The 23,166-nt window shown below is 41.9% G+C and overlaps 1 protein-coding gene across 5 annotated transcripts in view; it reads right to left on the reverse strand.

Moving 5' to 3' along the window:
• The window catches only part of GRIA3 (glutamate ionotropic receptor AMPA type subunit 3), a 274,320-nt gene that overhangs the window by 124,853 nt on the left and 126,301 nt on the right, over window positions 1-23,166 (reverse strand). For all 5 annotated transcript variants that reach the window (XM_074277576.1, XM_074277577.1, XM_074277575.1 and 2 more), the window contains exon 4: window positions 13,183-13,370. In XM_074277576.1, coding sequence (XP_074133677.1) covers window positions 13,183-13,370 — 188 coding nt within the window. The remainder of the gene's footprint in view (window positions 1-13,182; window positions 13,371-23,166) is intronic.

Here is a 23,166-nt window from a genome sequence, read left to right on the forward strand (position 1 = left end):
GGAGCTTAGAATACCTGATAGCACTGCTCTGATTCATCCCACCACTGCCCTGGCCTGGCAGGGCAAATGGAGTGAGCCAGTGGGAATTTCCTATGTCACTGATGCAGCCACTAAAGCAGGGAGGCTGAGGAGCTGTCCAAAGTCACAGACTGCCCTTGCTATGCGAGCCAGCCTGGACGTCTCTTCTTTAGACCAGTGGGCACTCAGGTACTTACTGGAGAAGGGGGCTAGTGGAAATCATAGGATCTCAGATCTCTAACTCCTTAGAAATCATGGGGTCCAATCTCTTCATCTTACAGATAGGGAAAATAAGGTCCAGAGAGGGATAAAGTGATTTACTAAAGGATTCTAGATCTATAACTAAGGGGTCCAATCTCTTCATCTTACAGATAGGGAAAATAAGGTCCAGAGAGGAATAAAATGATTTACTAAAGGATTCTAGATCTATAACTAAGGGGTCCAATCTCTTCATCTTACAGATAGGGAAAATAAGGTCCAGAGAGGGATAAAGTGATTTACTAAAGGATTCTAGATCTATAACTAAGGGGTCCAATCTCTTCATCTTACAGATAGAGAAAATAAGGTCCAGAGAGGGATAAAGTGATTTACTAAAGGATTCTAGATCTATAACTAAGGGATCTTAGAAATATCTGGTCTAACAGTTTTAAAGATGGGGAAACTGAGATCCAGGGAGTAGAGTTACCCAAAATTACAATAAATCATGGATCAAAGGGACTTCAGAAGACATCTTAGTCTAATGTTGTCATTTTACAAAGTAGAAAATTGAGGCCCAGATAGGGATAAAATGATTCGCTCAAGGTTCCAGAAGTTGTAATAAGTGGAGGAGTTGGTACCTTCTGATTCTGAATCCAACAGTCCTATTCCTCCATACATATTCTATTGTTTGGCCGAACGGGACTATTTTCTGTCCCCAGGATGAAGCCCTACCTCTGCTTTTGTTCACTCTTTCACCCTTTCTACCTGCTGAATTTTTCTCCATCATTTAAAGCCTCATTCAAATGTTCTCTCCTCCTGGAAGTCTTCTGAGTAGTGGACAGAAGACAGGCCACAGGGCTAAGAAAACTTGGGTTCAAGTGCCACCCTTACATACTAACTCTAAGACTACAAGTTACAGTTGAATCGTCGATCTGTATTGGTGGAGAAAGCTCGCTTATGGGTAATTCCCTAGGCTCATGGGAAATCCCAGCTCCAGAACAGACAAAAATGATACATTATTGAGATGTATATGTGTCCTCCCTTATCACCACTAAGCCACACAAGGACAGGAACTGCTGTCTTTTCTAAACTTTATTTCTCCATACACTCAGTACTTAATAGGTACTTGTTGAACAAATGACTGAATTGGATGAGGGAATGGTATTCATTGCTCCCCTGAGCACCACTTGTAGCCTGGCATTGGAGGATTCACTCCACTTTTTGAATGATTGAAAAAGCATTTATTAAGCACTTACTATGTGCTGGGCACTTACCATGTGCTAAACACTAAGAATATGAACCTTAAAAGAAAAGTCCTGGAGCTTCTAAGGAGAGACATGGAAATGCCTCTATGGAAATGGGGACCAGATGAGAGGTAGAAATGGTGGAAGTTAGGCAGATGGTAGTGAGATGGCCCAGAGGGCATGGTTGATTGGGCTGTGAAGCCAAAGCGTGGTCTGGAGTCAAGGGACAGCTAGAAGCTTGTTTGTACACGCACAGTCCCCAGTCACTTGGATTGATCCTTAGGGAGGGTGTTCCAAAAATGAGTTGGACTAATTTCTCCAAGGACTGGGGCCTGGAATCCAGGCAGAGGTAGTCTGTCCATTCTGGACTGGGAGGGGTAGGACTGCCGTTGAGGTTTCTCTGCTTTGCATTAGGTAGCCCAGTGACTCTCCAACTACTCTGTGATGGGGAGGTCCATGGCCGGACCATCATTCAACCGAGCAACGGTTGTGTGAGCAAGCTGGCGGTTGGCTAGCACCACCTGGACCTGAACAAGAATTCTGTCTGCCACATACCTGACGAGTGCTCATTCAGACCTCCCCACCATTTCCCATGGCAGCCCAATCCATTCTTGGGCAACTAATTGTTAGGAAGCTTTTCTTGACATCAGGCCTAAATTTGCAACTTCCTCCCATTGATCTTGGCTCCATCCTTTGGAGCCAAGTGAAATATAGCCTTCTTTCACAGGACAGTTCTGCAGATACTTGAAAACAGCCATCAAGTCCCTCTGAATACATAGGAAGTCAGAAAGTCTTGGGCTGGTGGAAACCACTAGAAGAGGTTATGATAGGGGTTTCAAGTCTCAGTTCTGCTACTAACTGCATGACTTTGGGGAAATAATTTTACTTCTTTGTGTCTCAGTTTCTTACTCTGTAAAATGAAGAAGTTGGACTCAACCATCTTTGTGCTGTCCAGATCTTCTCTAATTTATATTCAACGATCCTACTCAGCTCTGGCATTCTGTGATCTCCTCATATTATTTTTTTTCTTGGCTTGCAATTTCTCGAAGCTTGCCGGAAGGGTACTCCAGATGTCCAAACTCAGCTCCTGGGACTCTCGGCCCCTCGAGCAGCGGCCGACGGCTTTGGTGGCCGCCACTGGCCTGCCTTCCTGCTGATCTCCCTAAGTCATCTTTTGCTATCTGTCAGGATCTAGGACAACGTTCTCTTAATGAGGCATCTGGGAGACTAACCTAATTGTTCCAACACCGTAGCTCTGGATCTGGGGGAACCTCCAGATAAAAAGGGATCATGTCTGTTGGTGAGACAGGAAGTCAGATGGCATCAAATGCTTAGAGCCTGATAAGGCTTCTGGGCACTCTTGGGGTGAGACCACCAGGCTTCAAGGCATGATAGCTTTGTTTCACCGCCATTGCCTGAGAACATAGGTATTTGCTGCCTGAGGGGAAGTGCAAAAAAGCCACTCAGATCTTTATTTTTTTTTCTCTTGAAAGTGGCAGATCTGAGTTCCTATTTGATTTAAGATGTGGGATTAGCTCAATACCAAGGGATATTCATGTCAGCCAGGCTTATACAGCAGAATTAGATTAGTTTGTGTTTTCATAACTTGGAAAAAGGGCACTCCCCTTAGCTCCAGAGTGTTTGTGCTAAGGAAAGGGCAGGATTTATGGGAAAGTAAGTACTAGACAGCATAAGCAGCAGCCTGCTGCAGGGAAAGGAGGGGAGGCAGGAGGCCTGAGCTCTGCTGCTGACTCACTGGATGACCTTGAGGAAGGCATTTTTCTGTTTCATACTCCAAGGTCTCTTGCAGCATTGACATTCTCTATTTTAAGGTCCCCTCTAATCTGGGCTATTAGGTGGCGCTGCAGAAGATAGAAAGCTGGGCCTGGAGTCGGGAAGGCTCATCTTGCTGAGTTCAGGTCTGGTCTCAGACACTCACTAGCTGTGTGACCCTGGGCAAGTCCCTTCCCCATGCTTGCCTCAGTTTCCTCATCTGTAAAACGATCCAGAGAAGGAAATGGCAAACCACAGCAGTATCTTTACCAAGAAACCCCCAAATGGGGCCATGAAGAGATGTATGTGACCAAAAAAATAACACTAATGACAACAACAAATGGTCCTTTCTAGGTCTAGATCTGGGGACCTGTATCGTCCCTGTGATCCTATGCTTGTATCTTGCTTGTGAAATTAATAGAAGTCTGGGAGTAACCCATAGTTCACAGACAGAAAGGCCTGCGAGAGGCTCATTGGGGCAGCGGCTGGAGAGCCCCCACACCTTCTAGAACACTCACCATGGCCATGCCTTGAAAGATAATGGAATTTCTCAACTGACATGCATATGGGACCCATAGTTAGTCATAGCTAGAGGTGTTCCAATGTTGCAATATGGACAGCGCACTCTCACACTAACAGGAAAAGCTGCCGGCAGCTGGAAACATTACTTGGGCATTCATGTCACTACCTAATCCAATGAGAACTGAGCTCTCCAAATTGATTCCTCCCCTTATGGGGCCCATCACTGAGTTAGATTGTTTTCACTCTGAGTAAATGGATCCGATCGTCATAAATGAGCTCTTAGGCAAAGGGTAGGTACAAGGGGCAGATTTTCAATTCAGTGTGTTAATAGGATATAGCTCTTCATCCATCAAGTGCAGATGATAGCCGTGAAATGGTTGCTGTGTAAAGCAGACGGCTGTGGGGCCCTGCAGAATGCCAGCTTCTCAGACCCTCAGGCTGGGTTTCCTAGTAGCAGAAGGGCTCAGCCAGTATCTGTGAGTTAATGTTCTAGGGAGCTAGCTAGGCTTTCTTTTTTTACTTTTTAAAAAATCCCCAAACCTACAGGCTAAGGATCTGGAATGAGAAGAGATCTGAAAGGCCAAATCTTTCATTTTCTAGTGATGCTAAGTGATGAGTTCAAGGTCACAGAGATAGGGTAAATGAAGCTTGGAAGGAAAAAAAAAAGTATTTATTAAGCACTTCTCTACTAAACACTGGAAATGCAAATAGAAAAAGTGAGACAGTCTCTTCTCTCAAGGAGTTCATATTCTAATGGGAGAAACAACACATAAAAACCTCAGCTTCAGGGTAGCTGGAAAGACCAGGGTTCTCAGAAAGTCTTCAGAATTCTAAGGGCATAGTGGCAGTTCAGCTGGTAAGGGCCCATTGAACTTATATCAATAGGACATATGATAATATCTAGAAGAATTTGAACCCAGGTCCTCTGACTACATAGCTGGTGCCTTTTCCACTGTATCACTTACAATTTTATTTTTCCAGAAAAGCAGAGATATCTCCTAGGAAAAGTTTTTCTTGAGCCCATATTGGTGAGATCCAAGGAATGACTCTTGCTTATGAATGACTGAACTAGGATGATGATCGTAGTCATAGGATCTGAGGGCAGTGGTGAACTGGAAATATCAACGTGTTCAAAGACACATCAACATGTGTAAGACCTCAAATATGATAGCAGGGTTTGGGGGTAAGAGCAAGACTGTGAGACCAATGTTGAACTCTTACTGATATGCCAGAAAAGCTGAGAAGAAATGATCCAGAAATGAAATTTGGAAACAGAAGAATAATAAAGAACATTGTGAATTGTTGCCTATCATTCTCATAGAAAGTGCCAACCCTCTGCTTTGTATTGGACCCCAAAGAAAAATAGAACCTCAGTGATCATTCGATCATAGATCTGAAGTGGAAGGGATGCCAGAGTCCATCTCGTATAAACCACTAGTTGTTTTTTTTTTCCTGGTTATTGTAGCTCTAAAGCTGGAAGTGATTCTAGAGACCACCTGGACCCTAGCCCCAGAAAGGGGAAACTCACTACCTCCTTCCCTAGACAACCCTTTTCTAGTTTTGTACAGATCTAATTGCTAGTTAATTTTTCTGGATAAGCCTAAATCATCTCATTGAAACCATGTCATTGTTACTGGTTCTACCTTCTGGGTTCAAACAGAAGTGGAATTCCTCTTCCACTGGAAAACCTTCCAGTAAAGCTATGTTGTTTCCCTTGAGTCTTTTATGCAGGCAAAATAGATCTACTTCCTTTAACTGATCCTTATTTCTGGTCACCTTCCTCTGGATACTTTCTAGTGAATCACTCTCCTTCTTAAGTTATGGCACCTAGAACTGAACCCAATACTCCATATGTGGTTTGAGTGGAGTGAAACAGTGTAGAGTTCAATTAGTTAATCATAGATTCAAGTCTATGAAGGGAGGAAAGTGAAAGCAGAGTTGAGTTGAATGCATGGGACATGAGGGAGAAATGGAAGGATTAGCAGGCATGGCAAAAATGAAAGGTAAGTTAAGAAAGGGGTGAGAAAGAGAAAGCAATGGAAGGCTAGGATACTACAATCACAGAGAAGTCTTTTGGTACTGATTACTACAATTGGCATTAAATGTTAAGGGGATTAATTTATATTTGATCTGGGAGTCAATAGGGAATCCCTGAAGATTCTTGAGGAAGAGAATAGCATGGTCAGGAGTGTTTTAGAAAGACTGTTTTGGCAACTATGTGCAGGAGCAGTGAGATCAATTAGGAAGCTATTATAACAGTTTAGGTGGTGTCAGATTGGCTAAGATGACAGGAAAAAATAATGATGAATGTTGGAGGGGATGTGGGAAAACTGGGACACTGATACATTGTTGGTGGAGTTGTGAAAGAATCCAACCATTCTGAAGAGCAATATGGAACTATACCCAAAAAGTTATTAAAATGTGCATACCCTTTGATCCAGCAGTGCTACTACTGGGCTTATATCCCAAAGAAATACTAAAGATGGGAAAGGGACCTGTATGTGCCAAAATGTTTGTGGCAGCCCTTTTCGTCGTGGCTAGAAACTGGAAAATGAATGGATGCCCATCAATTGGAGAATGGTTGGGTAAATTATGGTATATGAATGTTATGGAATATTATTGCTCTGTAAGAAATGACCAGCAGGATGAATACAGAGAGGCTTGGAGAGACTTATATGAACTGATGCTGAGTGAAATGAGCAGAACCAGGAGATCATTATACACTTCAATAACGATACTGTATGAGGATGTATTCTGATAGAAGTGGATATCTTCAACAAAGAGAAGATCTAATTCAGTTCCAATTGATCAATGATGGACAGAATCAGCTACTCCCAAAGAAGGAACACTGGGAAATGAGTGTGAACTATTTGCATTTTTGTTTTGCTTCCCAGGTTATTTTCACCTTCTCAATCCAATTCTTCCTGTGCAATAAGAAATTCGGTTCTGCACACATATATTGTGTCTAGGATATACTATAACATATTTGACATGTATAAGACTGCCTGCCATCTAGGGGAGGGGGTGGAGGGAGGAAAGGGAAAAATCGGAACAGAAGTGAGTGCAAGGGATAATGTAAAAAAAATTACCCATGCATATGTACTGTCAAAAAATTATAATGATAAAATTAATTTAAAAATTTTTAAAAAATAACAGTTTAGGTGGGAGGTGATGAAGGCCTGAAGTAGGGTAGCCTTCTGCATGGAGAGAGGTAGTAGGAGAAAGAATTGATGTGATTTGCCACGTAAATCATAGGCATTCTATATGTTACCAACAAAGTTCAGCAGCAAGAGATAGAAAAAGAAATTCCATTTAAAATAACTGTAGATAATATAAATATTTGGGAGTCTGCATGCCAAGACAAAGTATATGAATACAACTATAAAACGCTTTCCACACAAATAAAGTAAGATCTAAACAATTGGGAGAATATCAAGTGTACATGGGTAAGCCAAGCTAATATAATAAAAATGACAATTCTAACTAAATTAATCTATTTATTCAGTGCCATACCAATCAAACTGCCAAGGAATTATTTTACAGAGCTAGAAAAAATAACCACAAAATTCATCTGGAAGAACAAAAGGTCAAGATTTTCAAGGGAATTGATGGAAAAAAAAAAAGCAAAGTGGTCTAGCTGTACCAGATCTAAAACTATATTATAAAGCAATGGTCATCAAAACCTTTTGGTACTGGCTAAGAAATAGAATAATTCATCAGGACAAAATAGTCAATGACTATAGTAATTTAGTGTGTGATAAACTCAAAGACCCCAGCTTTTGGGATAAGAACTCACTATTTGACAAAAATTGCTGGGAAAATTGGAAAATAGTATGGAAGAAACTAGGCATTGACCAACATCTAACACCCTATCCTAACACCCTATATACCAAGATAAGGTTGAAATGGGTTCATGATTTAAAAACAAAGGGTGATACTATAAGCAAATTAGAATAAGGAATAGTCTGTCTCTTAGATATATGGAGAAAGGAATTTATGGCCAAGGAAGAACTAGAAAGCATTATAAAATGCAAAATGGATGATTTTAATTATATTAAATTGAAAGTATTTGTACAAACAAAACCAATGCAGCCAAGATTAGAAGGGAAGCAGAAACATGGGAAAATTTTTTTACATGTAAGGGTTCTGATAAAGGCCTCATTTCTAAAATATATAGAAAATTGACTCAAATTTATTTATTTATTTTTTTACTGGAGGAAAATCAAACTCTTTATTTCTTTTTTATAAAATCTTATCAAAGCTTTTTATTTTCAAAACATATACATGGATAATTTTTCAACATTAACCCTTGCAAAACCTTGTGTTCCAATTTTCCTCCCTTCTCCCTACCTCTTTTCTTATATGGCAAGCAATCCAATATATGTTAAACATCGTAAAAATATATGTTAAATCCAATATATGCATATATTCATACAATTATCTTACTACACAAGAAAAATCAGATCAAAAAGCAAGAAAAAATGAGAAAGAAAATAAAATACAAGCAAATAACAAAAAGAGTCAAAATGCTTTGTTGTGATCCATACTCAATTTCCACAATCCTCTCTCTGGATATAGATGGCTCCCATCATAAATTGACTCAAATTTAAAAGAATATAAACCATTCTCCAATTGACAAACGGTTAAAGGATACGAACAATTTTCAGATGAAGAAATTAAAGCCATTTCTAGTCATATTTAAAAATGTTCTAAATCACTATTGATTAGAGAAATGCAAATTAAGATACCTCTGAGGCACCACTACACACCTTTCAGATTGGTTAAGATGACAGGAAAAGATAATGATAAATTTTGGCGGGGATGTGGGAAAACTGGGACACTAATGCATTGTTGGTGAAGTTATGAACTGATTCAACCATTCTGGAGAACAATTAGGACCTATGCCCAAAAGACTATCAAACTATACACACCTTTTAATCCTGTGATGTCTCTACTGGGCCTGTATCCCAAAGAGGTCATAAAAGAGAGAAAAGGACCCATATGTGCAAAAATGTTTGTGGCAGCCCTTTTTGTAGTGGAAAGGAACTAAAAACTGACTGGATGCCCATCCGTTGGAAAATAACTGAATAAGTTATAGCATACGAATGTTATAGTTCTATAAGAAACAATCAGCAGAATGATTTCAGAAAGGCCTGGAGAGACTTACAGGAACTGATGATAAGTGAAATGAGCAGAACCAAGAGAACATTGTACACAGCAACAACAAGATCATATGATAATTATTCTGATGGACTTGACTCTTTTCAATAATGAAGTGATTCAGGCCAGTTCCAATATACTTGTGATGGAGAGAGCCATCTGCATCAAAAGAGAGCTATGGGGACTGAATGTGGATCACAACAATAGTATTTTCACCTTTTCTGTTGTTGTTGTTTACTTTTTTCTCATTTTTTCCCTTTTTGATCTGATTTTTCTTGTGCAGTATGATAATTGTGGAAATATCTATAGAAGAACTGCACGTTTTTAACCTGTATTAGATTGCTTGCTGTCTAGGAGAGAGGAAGAGGGAAGGAGAAAAAGGTTTTGCAAGGGTGAATGTTGAAAACTATCTTTGCATGCATTTAGAAAAATAAAAAGCTATTATTAAAAAGAATTGATATGATTTGGACGCTGATTGGATATGAACTAGGGATGAGGAAGAAGAACAAGGCAAGGATGAATCTTAAGTTTGCAAACTCTGGTGACTGAAAGGATAAGTAGTTGTTCAAAGCGTCAAAAGTGTAGTTAATTTTAGTAGAGATCTATTTTTTGGTATAAATAAAATGTAGAATTTTGGTAAATTGGGGTGGGCTTGAGCATAGGACCACCTTCTTGAATCTCAGGGAAAATATGCACTTTAACAGATCACATGGCTCTATGTAGCAGCCTATTAGCCACCTGGTGACAGTATACCCAAACCACAATGACTGCTGTCAAATACTAGGAAATGAACCCCTTATGTGCAAAAACAAGCCACAAAATAAAAGTCAGGAGGTGATTGAATTTTGCTGTACCCAAGAGGCCTTTTAGAAGAGTGGATGAATAAAACTGACTCTGCTTCCCAACCTTTATAACGTAATGTTTCTATGACTAGTGCTCCCTGAAAAATCATGTGGAAAACAGAAGGAAGTGTTTGCATATGGGGAGGGGTGGAGATGGGGGAGTGTAAAGGATTGAACAAATAACATGTCAATAATACTGCTCCCCTGAAACTATGGGATAATCCCAACACCTTACATTTTGGCTCTAGCCTTTGGAGATTTAAAAAAAAAATGTTCTTTATATAAGATCATAGGATCAGAGATTCTGAGATGGAAGCTATTTCTTCCAATCTGTTCATTTCATGGAGAAAGAAACAGAAGCCAAGATCATAAACATCTTCTCACATTTGATCTTCATGACATCCTTAGGGAGTAGGCAGGGGAGGTATGGATCCCATTTTTAAGGAGGGAAACTGAGGCACAGCGAGGATTCGACTTTTACAAGGTTATTGCATCTAGTTAGCAGCAGAGTTAAGAGTAGAGACCAACTCTCTTCCAATGTTCATTTCTTTCCTTTTATTTTAAAAATTACATTCTCCTGGCAATTTGGAAACATCCAACACGAGGCCTTATAAAACTGGAAAGACTTCTGAAACCCAGTTGAGTGACTTGAGCTCCTTTGAAGTGGTTACTTAAAAGGAAAAAGGCAGGGTGTGACAAGGGGGATGGTTGTGCCCGGGGGTGCCTGGCTATGAAATAGGTCACCCACTAAAAGACTTTGGCTTTATTTGGGTATGTGCCTGTTCCAGGGCATGGAGTCCAGGCACTAACATCGCTGACCTGATTCTTCCCTTTCTAGACCTAATTGAATTGAGTTGAATCCACATGGATCAAGGGCAGAGGCTGGTGTTAGGCACTGGGAGAATTACAAGGTTTAGCTAAGACCAGGGCCCAGCCCTTAGGGAATTTATAGTCTGAGTGGATTTAGAGAAATAAAAAAAGATGTAGCAATGAGGTGGAGCAGGAGTATTGGCCTAGAAGGCTGGAGAATTGGGCCTGAAGCCCGTCTCTGCCATTAACTGGCTGAGTGACTGCAAGCAAGTCATTGCTTAAAGTGGCGTTGCTGCAAGTTTCCAGGTCTGGAGGGGGAAGGAGATCTTTATGACACAGGATAATAAAATGACAGTTGTTATTAAAACAGTGCTTTAATGGGGTAAAGTGCTATTAGTGTCCTCATTTTGCAGAGGAGGAAACTGAGGCTGAGAGTAGCTTAAAAACTTGTCCTTCATCATACAGATAAGCGTCTGAGGCTACATTCAAACTGGGAGTTTTCTGACTCCATCCTCTAGGACCAATTGGATTGTAGGATCAGAGTTGGGAGGGATGCTTTCTAGTCTAACCCCCTCATTTTACAGAGTAGGAAACCAAGGCCCCCCAAAGGGAAAGGACTTAGCCCAAATCACACAGAAGATCTTAGATGAAGGAACCTCAGAGGCCAGCTAGTCTAACCTTCTCATTCCATAGAGGAGGAAACCGTGGCCAGAGTCTCCACAGGTAGCAAATGTCAGAGGTGATATTTAAACATAGGTCCTCTGACTGCAGACTCAATGTTCTTTTAGCCTCAGAGCTTCCGATCTTCAGTTTGGGAGTGCAGATAACGTCGGCGCCTCCATAGATGGGCCAGTTGGCACAATCACGGCCACCTGCTAGCCTGACTGGGGCGGCTTCATTCAGAGGTGGGGAGATCCGTCATCCCAGGGTCCCATCCTCATCCCCCATTGTCCAGGTCTTCTGGCAATGGCCACCCAGCTGCCGTTTCAGGGACTGCTCACACTCAAGCAGGCTCCAGGGCCTGGAGCCCATTGGAACGGCTGGCTCTGTGGAACGGAACTGGGGTGGGAATGTGTCCCTTCCAGTTGTGTTCCTGGCAGGATGGACAGACAGTGTATTCAGAGCTGACTGAGCAAGCAGCTCTAGCTTTACCACACTTCAATTGGACTTTTCATTCTGAACTGTAATCGTCTGTTTGGTGTGTGAAGGGAGGCTTATTGGCCTGCTCTCCGGGCACAGATTCCCTGGAATGCTCACTCAGGTTGCGGAATGAATGTGCACTCTGAAGCTGGGGCCTTTTGAAGGGCAGCTTTGACTTCACCATTTACCGCCAATTAACTCACACTTTGAATCCCTGAATACTGCCCGAGAGCCAGGCAAGAGTCAGGAAGCCTGGGTTCAACTCCTGCTACAGGCAAGTCTGGCTATGTGACTTTAGACAAGTCATTTTCCCTCAGTTTCCCCTTCTGTAAAATCATAGAATTGTAGAGGGCTGGCCAGGACCTCAGAAGCCATTTAGTCAACCCCCTCATTGGATAGGTAGCAATCATAATACTTGTCATGAGGTACTGTAATGATCCTTAAAGTAATAGGGAAATCTGGCTATTTTCCTTTCTTATTTTATGCCGCCCTCTTATTTTGGAAATTGTTTTGGAAACTCCAAAGGAAGAACAAATCCCCAACATGAGGTTGTTATCCCAGATCCCTATTTAGAATTTGACTTCTTGACTCAGTTCAATTCTAGAAACATTCATTAATTTCCTATTGTATGGCAAACCAAAAAGACAAAGCTCTGACTTTAAGGAGAAGGGAAATTATTTGTCTATACCCAGAGAGAATGAAATGTAAAGTCAGTACAAAATAAATACAAAGTGATTTCAGGGAGAGGAGAACACTATGAAAGACGGGTGGTGAGGGGGGGAAATCCATAAAGACTTTTGTAGAAGGTGGTACCGGAGCTTAACCTTGTGGTTAAGATGAGAAGGGGGATCATTCCAGACATTAGGAGAAGACTGTGCAATGACATGGAAACTAAAGATGAAATTTCCACAGTTGGTAGTTCACTTTGGTGAGAACACAGAATGTGGAATAGATGAAAGATCCACCATTTATGCCCCCCAGAAGCTAGTTTGAGAGATCAATGAATCCCATATTCCTTGGACCAAGCTCTGGAAATAAATTCGCTTTACCTCATCTCACTTCCCTTCTCTTCACCCTGCTTAAAAAGTGGAGAAAAAGAAAAGATAATTTAATCCCTAATTGGATTAAATTATTATTTCTTTTTCTCAGCTTTTTAATTAATCTGAGTATGAGGGCACCCTCCATAGCAAAATTATGTCTGGAAGAGAAGTGCCCTGATCACTTTGGAAAGGTCAGCTGTCCATGAACCATGGGTATGTCTGTGGTGGAAGTGACATTAATTAATTAATTCACATTGAGGGGCAGGGCAGAGTACTGGTGGGAGTAGAATGAGATGGGAAGGGTTCAAAATCACAATTCATGAGCCCATCAAGTCATTGAATCTATTGGGTATACCAATTCTTGGCACATAGAGGAAATGTTTCAGGGAGATGGTCTGGGGGGACGGCTGCACATTGAATGAGCCACAATTGTACCTGTTCCAGAATGGTGTTGATCCTCTCGACTTCACAGTCGATCAAGTATCGCTTCTCCTGACGCCTGTCCATTTCCTCAATGATCCTCCGGAACTCCTGCACATCCTTGATGCTTCCCACAGACCTTGCTGTCACTTGCCAATTGTTTTGCACAGCAGCCTCCATAATTGCCTGGAGGATTGAGAATCCTAGAGGAGGGGAAAAATGGTAATTATTTCATTAAAAACACCTCTTATTTAGGCATCCGTAGACATGGCAACCATTCACTGAATTTTAGGAAACTTTGGCAGGAAATCATCGTCTTCAGAGACAGACAGGCCATTGAATCCATTTGTAGGCCTGTTGAAAAACTTTGGCTACTAAGTATGACCGTCATCTTATTTTTGACTACTCTAGGCAAAAGTGCTTCCATCTTGTTTTTAAATCGACAAGTTTGGGAATTAGAGAGCATTAGCTTGTAATATTGTGTTGGTGAATGAATGTTCCCCAGGAATATATTTTATTGCAGTGTACACTGCAACTAATAATTTGAAAGATAGACACACATTAGGTGAATGTACCATTTCTATAATCTACAAATGAAGAATGCTAAAACTTCATCTAGTTTACGATTTGCTAATTTTTCTACATTTTTGTTATGTATATATAGGGAGTTCTGAAGAGAAATTCACTTTAAATAAAATTTAAAACAATATATTTTATGATAAAGGGTCTATAACATATGACAACCCAAACACTGAGATTATATACTTTGGTTATAAAGGGAATTATAAGTTTTATTTTACCGATATTCAAAGTTACTTATTAAAGACTTGGTTCCATTTTTAAGTTATTATTCCTAAGCTATGAAATGATCTCATTATCTAGTCAATGTAGGCAGTCCTGCATACCCCATCCCCATTTTGCTTAAATTATACACTTTTTCTTAGCCTGTATTGCTGAGGTTCCAGACACGGCCTCATCATGAGCAAGTTCTATTTAAATCTTCTCTGAATCTTCCCGGAGTCTTTCTTTCATGCTGTGTAAATTCCTCTTCTAGAACTGATAATAACCATTGGTAACCCTGTTATTCTATGGCTCTACATATACGGTCAGATTGTGGCACCTGTACAGATAGAGACATAAAACACGTGCTATAAACTAAAACAAATAGTCTAGAATCATACTTGATTCATTGATTGATATTAAGTCGCCTCTTTAGCGACTGTCTCTTCTGACTTACATGGACTTGGAATTCCTTATTGATTTCGAATTAATTTCTATCTGATTTGTCAAGACCCAGTAATTACTTGCAACTCTATTCTTTTGTCTATACAGGATGAAATGAAAAAGAGAAAAGAATTGGTCTAAAGTGGGGCGGGAATGGTTTTCTGTCATTCTGTCAAGAATTAAGTCACATCAATATTGTTATTTCTGGCATGAAGTTATCATGTATCAGTACACTAATAAGACTTGGACATCATTAAACTGGTAAAAGGGATTGAACTAGACTGCTAAGGACCCCATGACATTCTGTGTTGTATGTTCTTAGGGACCCGGCAGCTTTGCCAGGCTGTGTTCTATGTTGTAGAGTCTCTCTTAGCTCTCACCTTGTCTATTCTGTGCTCTGCGGTCCATTTTAGCTCTGTAAGTCTGTTATTTATATTCTAAAGTCCCTTTTAGCCCTGATATTTTATGTTCTAAAGTCCTATCCAGTTCACTCTATGTTCAAAGTTTATTTCCACTCCAATATTCTATGAGCATCAATGTACCAGTAGAAAGATCCCAAGGTGATGAGTCTAGAGGCCTGGATTCTAGTCATCTTTCTCCTTTGTAGAATAAGGGGATTGAACTAGATGATCTGAGGGTCCTTCCAGTTTTGATACCATATGCTAATCTATGTTAATAGTAAGCTGATGTTTTATGATCCTAGTCATAAAACCCTGTGCCTCAGTTTCCTGTTTTCTATAATAAGAGGGAGAGTAAAACTAGAGAAGCATTAGCACTTCTATGTTAATCTGTGCTAATAACTAATCTTTTTGGTTCTTTACTCTTTGAAATTTATTTTACTCCTCTAGGGGAATACATTATCCTGGCAAAGATGACAAAAGGGGAAATGTACCATGTAAGGGGGGCTAATAATAGGCACTGTCAGTGCCTAGAACTGGGAATTACTAAAACCATTCTGGAAAGCAATTTGGAACCATGCCCCCCAAATTACTAGACTTGAACATACTTTTTGACTCAGTGATACCTCTATTAGACCTGTACCCTCAAATAGATCAAAGAAGGAAGAGAAGGACCCATATGGACCAAAATGTCTACAGCAGCAATTTTTATGGTGGCCAAGAACTGGAAACTAAAGGGGTGCCCGTCAACTGGGGAACGGCATCCAATGGGGAATCATTATGGTATATCAATATGATGGAATGCTATTGTGCATAAAGGGAATGGAAGGACTCATATGATCTGTCACAGAGTAAAGTGAGCAGAACTAGGAGAGTAAGTAAATACTAACAACATTGAGAAGAAGCAACTTTGAAAGACTTGAGATCTCTGATTCATGCAGTGATCAGTGAAAGTTCCAGATGGACTCAGAGAATAGAATGAGATTTGAAATGAAAGAGGTATCCATCAAGAGGGAAATGACTCGACTTGTTATAATCTATCAATGCTCTTACTAAATAACCGATCCACTTCTCTTTCCGAAGATGTTTCTTGGGTGCCTTTTTGGAATATTAGGGTCCTGTCCCTGGATACTTAAAGGCTAACAGGATACACTGGAAAGGCTTCAAGTATGAGCCTTGATCCTAGATCAACTGGATCTGCTGTCCCAGGAACAGCCTAGTTCACCACAAAAAGGGTGGACATTGTCTAATAAATTCATTTGCCACTGTAGCCCAGGAAAATAGTATTTTTATCAAAATCATCATTTTATATTTTATATTTCAGTCATCAAGTGTACTAAATTATTTCTTGTATTTCTATTTTATGTTTATATTTATGTCATCTCTCTCATTAGAATATAAACTCCTTGAGGGCAGAGATTGTGTTTTTGCCTTTCTTTGTACAGTCAGAGCTAAGCACAGAATAAGTTTAATAAATGCTTGTTGAGTGATTAATTAATACAGAAGAAAGGCAATGAAACTACAGAACTGGATTGTGTCCCTTTCCTTCTCAAAGCCTCTGTTTTTTCCATTGTGAAATGAGGTGGTGAGACTCAGTGACCTCTAAAGTCCTTCTCAGTTCTGACTATGGATGGAAGAACTGTTTTTGGGCTCTGGCAACTTGGAGCACAGCCAGCTTGTTTGGGGACTGAACTCAAGAGTTAGACTTTGGGAGAGGGGAATCGTAATGTCAGGCCTCTTTCTTGAGGCTGGTGAACCCCAAAGATGTTTGGGACTGGCTACCATTGCTATCTGTGGTCTCTGTGTGACTTGGGGTTTGTTTCCATAGAAGGCCCACAAAACCATCCCTCTTATCTGATTATCCATTAGGCAAAGGGCAATTGAATTAAATTACCCTGAAATAGACATTTATTAAGGTCTTATTCTATGTGGGGCTCCGTGCTAGGTCTGTGGAAGATGTCACAATGGTTGATGGATAGGGTGATGGGCAATAGGGAGGGCACTGGACCTGAAGTCAGGAGAGTTCTAAGAACTTCAGATTCTGTTGCCCTGTATGACCTGAGGAAGACACTTCCCCCATACTTGGAATGTCCTCTCCGCTCCCTTTTGCTACACAATTTTATCTCTTTCTTCAAGGGCCACCATCTACACAAATTTCCCCAATTCCCAGGATCCTCCTAATTGCTCAAATTCCCCCTCCTGAAGGGCCACCATCTACACAAATTTCCCTAACTCCCAGAATCCTCCTAATTGCTCAGGTTCCCTCTCCTGAAGGGCCACCATCTACACAAATTTCCCTAACTCCCAGAATCCTCCTAATTGCTCAGGTTCCCTCTCCTGAAGGGCCACCATCTACACAAATTTCCCTAACTCCCAGAATCCTCCTAATTGCTCAAATTCCCCCTCCTGAAGGGCCACCATCTACACAAATTTCCCTAACTCCCAGAATCCTCCTAATTGCTCAAATTCCCCCTCCTGGATTACCCTGGATTTATTCTGTCTACATTTAATCTGTATACAAATCATAGATCTAGAGCTGGAAGGGATGTAACCCTTTCCCCATTTTACAGATGAGAAAACTGAAGCCAAGGAAGTAAAGCAATTTGGCTAAAAGTTACATAGCAACACACGGTGTGCATATATGAATATGTATACATATTGTCTCCTTTGAATATTATGGTTCCCGACACAGAGGAGGTGCTTAATAAATATTTGTTGCTTGATTGATGAGAAGGGATTGCTTCATTTTGGTCTTGGTGTCCTTAGTTCCCAGCACAGTCTGCCATATGTTAAGTGCTTAATTGATATTCCTTGACTATTTGATTGATCTATAAAATGACAATAGTCCTTTTCCTCCCAATGCCTCAGGCAGCTGTCTAAGGCCAGGGGTTGAGGATAGCATATAGGTTGTCCACCTGTACTGAGAGTTTGGTCCCCCGAGGAAATTGAAGTTTTAGACTTAAAAGCCCCCCACCCTTTCTCCTAGGTACTTTGTGGGCTGTTATGAGGCAAAATGCAGAGAAATGTCAGCTCTCAGCATTTTTATAAGATATAGCCCTTTCCCTCCAGGAGTTGACTGTCTATTGGGGGAATAAATCACATGTACCAATAATTAGCATAGAAAATGAGCATAAAAACATAGAGATAAAAGGAGCTGTACAAAGTCTCAAAATGGTTCATGGCTGAAATTACGTTCAACAGTGGCCATGAAAAATGGGGAGGATTTTGGCAGGGGGGTGGGCAGAGCCCTAGTTCCAGGATGGAATGGATATGAGTAAAGAGTGGGGAGAATCCCTGGAAGGTTAAAGCTTGTGGTGGGGCAGAACAGGGCATAAGGCTGCAAAAAGTCCCATGATCCTGGAAGAAGTTTGGAAGACTATTTATTCTAAAGGCCATAAAGTATGACCCCATCATTTTGTAGTATAGAAATGTGAATCCCAGGAAAGTGAGAACTCTTGCTTAAAGTTATACAAGTGGTAAATGTCAAAGGAAGGCTGTAACCCCACATCCTCTGCTCCTGGGTAAGTTGAGACCAGGCCACGGAGGGTGGTGAATAGCTGGGCAGAGAGTCTGGATCAAACAACTGGGAACCTCAGATACAAGTGGATGTTCTTACAAAGCCCCAAAGCAGTCCAGGAGGGGAGGGTAAAGAGGGCGCCATCGATCCCCTGGCTGTGGGGAGGGTTCTTTCTAACCCAATGCATTCCTGGGATGCATTTAAACAATAACAACCAAACCACAAACCATTTGAAAAACCAAAGGGAACCCAATGAGCCAGAGAGTCTCTGGGAGAGCTCAGCAGAGCGATAAACAGGATATTGACATATGGAAGTTTCTAATGAAGAATTGCAGGAAAGCAGATCTGGGGATCATTTGCTTCCTTTGGCTTTTGATCATTCCAACAGGGATTATGCTTCTAGAGGCGGTGAGTGGTACAGGAAAGAATAGACTCTGAGCAATGAGTAAAGGCAACTTCAAGTATCAACACTGGCTATGTGACTTTGAGTAAGGCACTTCTCCTGGGCCTCAGTTTCCTGCTCTGAGAAATTGGGAATTGGCCCTTTTTCCCTCTCAGACATCCTACGAGCTGACTTTCTTTCCACCTGCTATGTTCTAATCACACAGCCCCCAGGTTGCCTGTAACAGCCACAAGTATCTCTGGGGGATCCATAAGTACAAATCAAAATTGTGTCCCACACTCCAGCTCGAGGCCGCCATGGAAGTCTGAGAGAGGTCTTGACCACACATAGGATCATAGATCTAGAGCTGGAAGGGATGTAACCCTTTCCCCATTTTACAGATGAGAAAACTGAAGCCGAGGAAGTAAAGCAATTTGGCTAAAAGTTACATAGCAACACACAGTGTGAAAGACAGGATTTGAAACCAAGGCTTCAAAATCCACCATGAGTACTTTCCCAACTTTACACAGAATGTTCTCAATGACAGTTTTTCTAGATGGAACATTTCTATAGTGGGTGGGACATGGGGTGAGGAAGCAACTTTCTGAGTGAGGAAGAAGGGACCAAATCAAAGATCAACAGGAACTGGAAACTCTGCCCAGTTATCTGGAATCTGGGATTTAGGTAGCTATGTTAACACAGTGGGGTAGGCTGGGAAGTGGAGCTCAGGGAAGGAAGGCGAAGCTGCCACCAGGAATGCTCAGGACACCAGCCTCCCTCCCAGAAGGTGCCTGGGGTGGGCCACAAGTCAAAGCAAGGAGAGCTCAGGCATCCAGGGGGCCATAACCCTGATTCTCCCACTGCAGTCTGAGGATGTTTTGGAAGGAGAGAGAAAGCACAGGAGCCAGGGGACACCTGAGGGCGTTACAGCAGCATGACCCCAGGGAGACCGTCCATCTGTGAGGTTTTGACCTCTGGGTCTGTGTCACTTATGTCTTGGGCGATGCTGGGGAAAATCTTGCAGATAAGGATGTGCTGTGAGTCCCTGGAGGTCTTGGGTAGCAGAATATACTAAGAGTTGGGAGATAATGACTTTGTCACAAGGTCAGCAAAACCTTCTGAGACCTTCCCCATTCTCTTATGTGTGACTATGTCAGAGCTCATGGGACCATGGCAGCTATGAGGCTTTAATAATAATAATAATAATAATAATAATAATAATAATAATAATAATCAATAGCATCAGCATCATCATAATGAAAAAACTGGCAGAAGAGCTTTGGGTACTCCTTCGTGACCCTGAAATCAAACCAACTAGGTCCCAATGATCCTCCTAGGGACGACTGGACCCAACTAGGAGAGACTTTTCTTCCCAAGCTGGAGGAGGACCAGGGTTCAAGTTCAAATCTGCCTCTGATAGATATTAGCCATTCACCTGGGCAAGTTTACCTGGTAACTCTTAGGATGATAAATTATGGACTAGTTGCTATTCTGTCTTGGTGGAGGCAGTTATCACACTTGGACTAAAAAAGAAGACAAAAAGCTGCATATGCCATTTGGCTTTCCTACCTGCTTACAGGGAAGCTTAATCTTAAGAATCCTATGAAGAGAAGCACTGTTTAATTCGATGAACTAGAAATAAAGGCAACTAGGTACAGTGGGAAGAATGCTAGATTGGGAATTAGAGGGGCTGGGTTCAGATCCCAGCTTTTCTCATTTCTACTTATATGACTTTAGGGAAGTTCTTGGGCTTTTGTTTCTCCATGTGTAAAGTGAAGGGATTGGACTAGATTTAAATCTAAGATCTCATGCAGGCCATTTGACAAGTCACTGCATCTCTCAGGGCCTCAGTTTCCCTCTTTTAGAGAATCAGGAGGTGAGCTTACATGGACTTTCAGGTTCTTTCCAGCTCTAAATCTATGGATTATATGTTTGTTAAGGAATCGGATCCTATGAAGATCCTGGATCCGTCCAGGGTTAATTGAGACAAAAGGACAATGGCGGAGCCTGGTGAAGAGCTTGCACAGCGACCCCACAGTGGGCCGCATGGAGAATGGCAAATGATTTGGCGCCACATGCTCACGTTACAAAGGTCTAAAGGGTGAGTGCAGAGGCTGGCACTAGTGGATGCCAAATCTGTGCTTGCTGATCCATAATCCACCTCCTCTCCTCTTTACCTCTTAACCCATTGGACAGATGAAGAAACTGAGGTTCTCTCAACCTCTGTCTCCTGGCAGCTGAACTGTACAAGTCGACCCTCTCCACAGCAAGTTAAGACAACAGACACCAAGAGATAGGTCAGCTTTGTTGAGCATGAGGCTCTTGGCTTTGCGTCATCAGATGAAAAGAGATTTAGACCATCTGGAATAGATTTGTTCAGTGCGAGAGAACAGCAAGCTTTCTGATCCACTCCCAGCGAGCTCGACAATTGAAGAAACCAAGAGCACCTGGGATGGGGATTCCAAAGTGTTTGCTGAGAATCCCTTCGCGCACCTGTTGGATGTAGGCGGCCTGGCTTAGTTGCCTGAGCTGGCAGGGCTCTTGCCCAAGTGGCTCTGGGTAATATTCCATCATTTTCTAGATGCCATCAGATAATTGACTGTTCTCATCTTTATTAATAATGATGAGCTCCATTTTTCTCTAGTGACTTTAAGCTTTCCAAAGAACTTTGTTCACCAGGCTGCGAGGTAGGCAGCATGAGTATGACCGTGCTCATTTTTCTAAGGAGAAACAGAGGCTCAGAGGGGGAAAGTGGCCTGCCCAAGGCCATGCACTTATTTCCTCAGGGAAGTTGTAAAGAAAGAGTTTTGCAAACTTTAAAGTGACCTAGAAATGGGACATTATTATCTAAGATGGAAAATCCATTGTAATTATGAGACATGAGATAAATGCAATCACTTCCATATATGGTAGAAGCCCCTGTGAGTTTCCAGGTATTAGTCAAGGGCCATCAATCATTCCCCTCCCAGTTTTGAAGGGACTGGAAGGCCAGCAAACTGACCCATCCCCCCTCAACAGGAGCCAGATACGAGCTTTGAGAGCTTCCCTTTGGTCGGGCCAATTAAGCCTGCCACATTCTTCCTCCCGGCCTTCCTTGTGATCAATGGACCAGGACTGATCAGATCTCATAGGCTCATTGATTTAGAACTGGAGGGGACCTTGGAAGTCATTAAGTCAACTCCCTTCATTTTGCAGATGAGGAAGCCGAGGGGGAGAATGGTAAAGGAAGCTCCCTAAGATAACACATAGAACCATCTGCTTCCAAGTTCTATGCCCTCCCCACTGTACTACACTACCTCTGAACTCAGCCTGTGGCTGCAATGAACACGTAAGTAGGTGGGGAGGTATAGATTCTTCATGGTCTGAACTACTCAGATTAAGACCCACTGAAGGAAATGGGGATGTTTCACCTGGACAGGAGAAGGCTTAGGGGAGACATAAGAGATATCTTCCATTTATTTGATGGAAGGGAGAAAATACTCATTCTTCTCACCCAGTGAGGGAGAAGGCAGAGCAATGGGTAGAACCTGACTAGGTTTGGTATATTTTGGCTTGATGTATATTTACACTGATGTATTTTGGCTTGCTGTCGGGAAGTTTCAGGGACAATGGTCCTAAAGTGGAATTCGAGGTCTGGGGAGGTAATAATAATATTCCCGTCCTTAAGCTATTTGTCAAAAATGTTAGAAAGGGGATTACTGTGCCAATGTGGAGGCAGCAGGGAGATATGAGGCTCAGGGGCGAAGGCAGTATTTGAAGGGAGGGTAGGAATAGCTGAAGAAGGGAACGGATGGCATTCCAGACATGGGAAACAGTTCAAATCAAGGTAAGGACATGGGAAAGGATAGAAGTCTAGAGGATGGAAGTGGGAGATAAAATTGGAGAAGCAGGATGGAGAAGCAGGGAGCAGATAATGGATAAATGTCAGATAAAGGAAGCTGAATTCTTAATTCCCGGTTTGGAAGAGCTGAAGAGATGACCTGGCTCCTATCATTTTCCTAGGATTGCGCCTTGGGTCCTGAGGAAGAGGGAGGGGGGTATACTTCCCAAGGGGACAAGAGGGAAGAAGTCTGGCTCCCGGTCACTGATAGCGGGAGACAGGACAGAGGGCCCAGAGGCCTTGGTGGTTCAGCTGTGCAGGGCTGGGCCTTACTTTGCCTGTCTGCCCTGCCAACAATGGCATGGTATCTTGATCCTGATGCTATCAGAAGGCTGTCAGAAGGAATATTGAAGATAGGCTCTGGGAAAGGAGACTAGGGGAGGGTGCTGAGGGCCAGATGAGGAAGTCCTAAGGACAGCGGAGGAGTTTTCCCCTTGAAAGATCTTTGCAGAGATTTGGTCCTGCCATCTCATGCTTCTGCTTGGTAATTGTCAGGGACTCCCTGTGGCCTATCAAGGAAAGGTGTGTTCAAAGCCATCCATCACTTGGGATCACCTGATCTCTTCGTATACCCCCATTCTCCTCTGGGCAATGGTGT

The sequence above is a fragment of the Sminthopsis crassicaudata genome, chromosome X (genome assembly GCF_048593235.1).
Source record: "Sminthopsis crassicaudata isolate SCR6 chromosome X, ASM4859323v1, whole genome shotgun sequence".
Taxonomy (NCBI): Eukaryota; Metazoa; Chordata; class Mammalia; order Dasyuromorphia; family Dasyuridae; genus Sminthopsis; species Sminthopsis crassicaudata.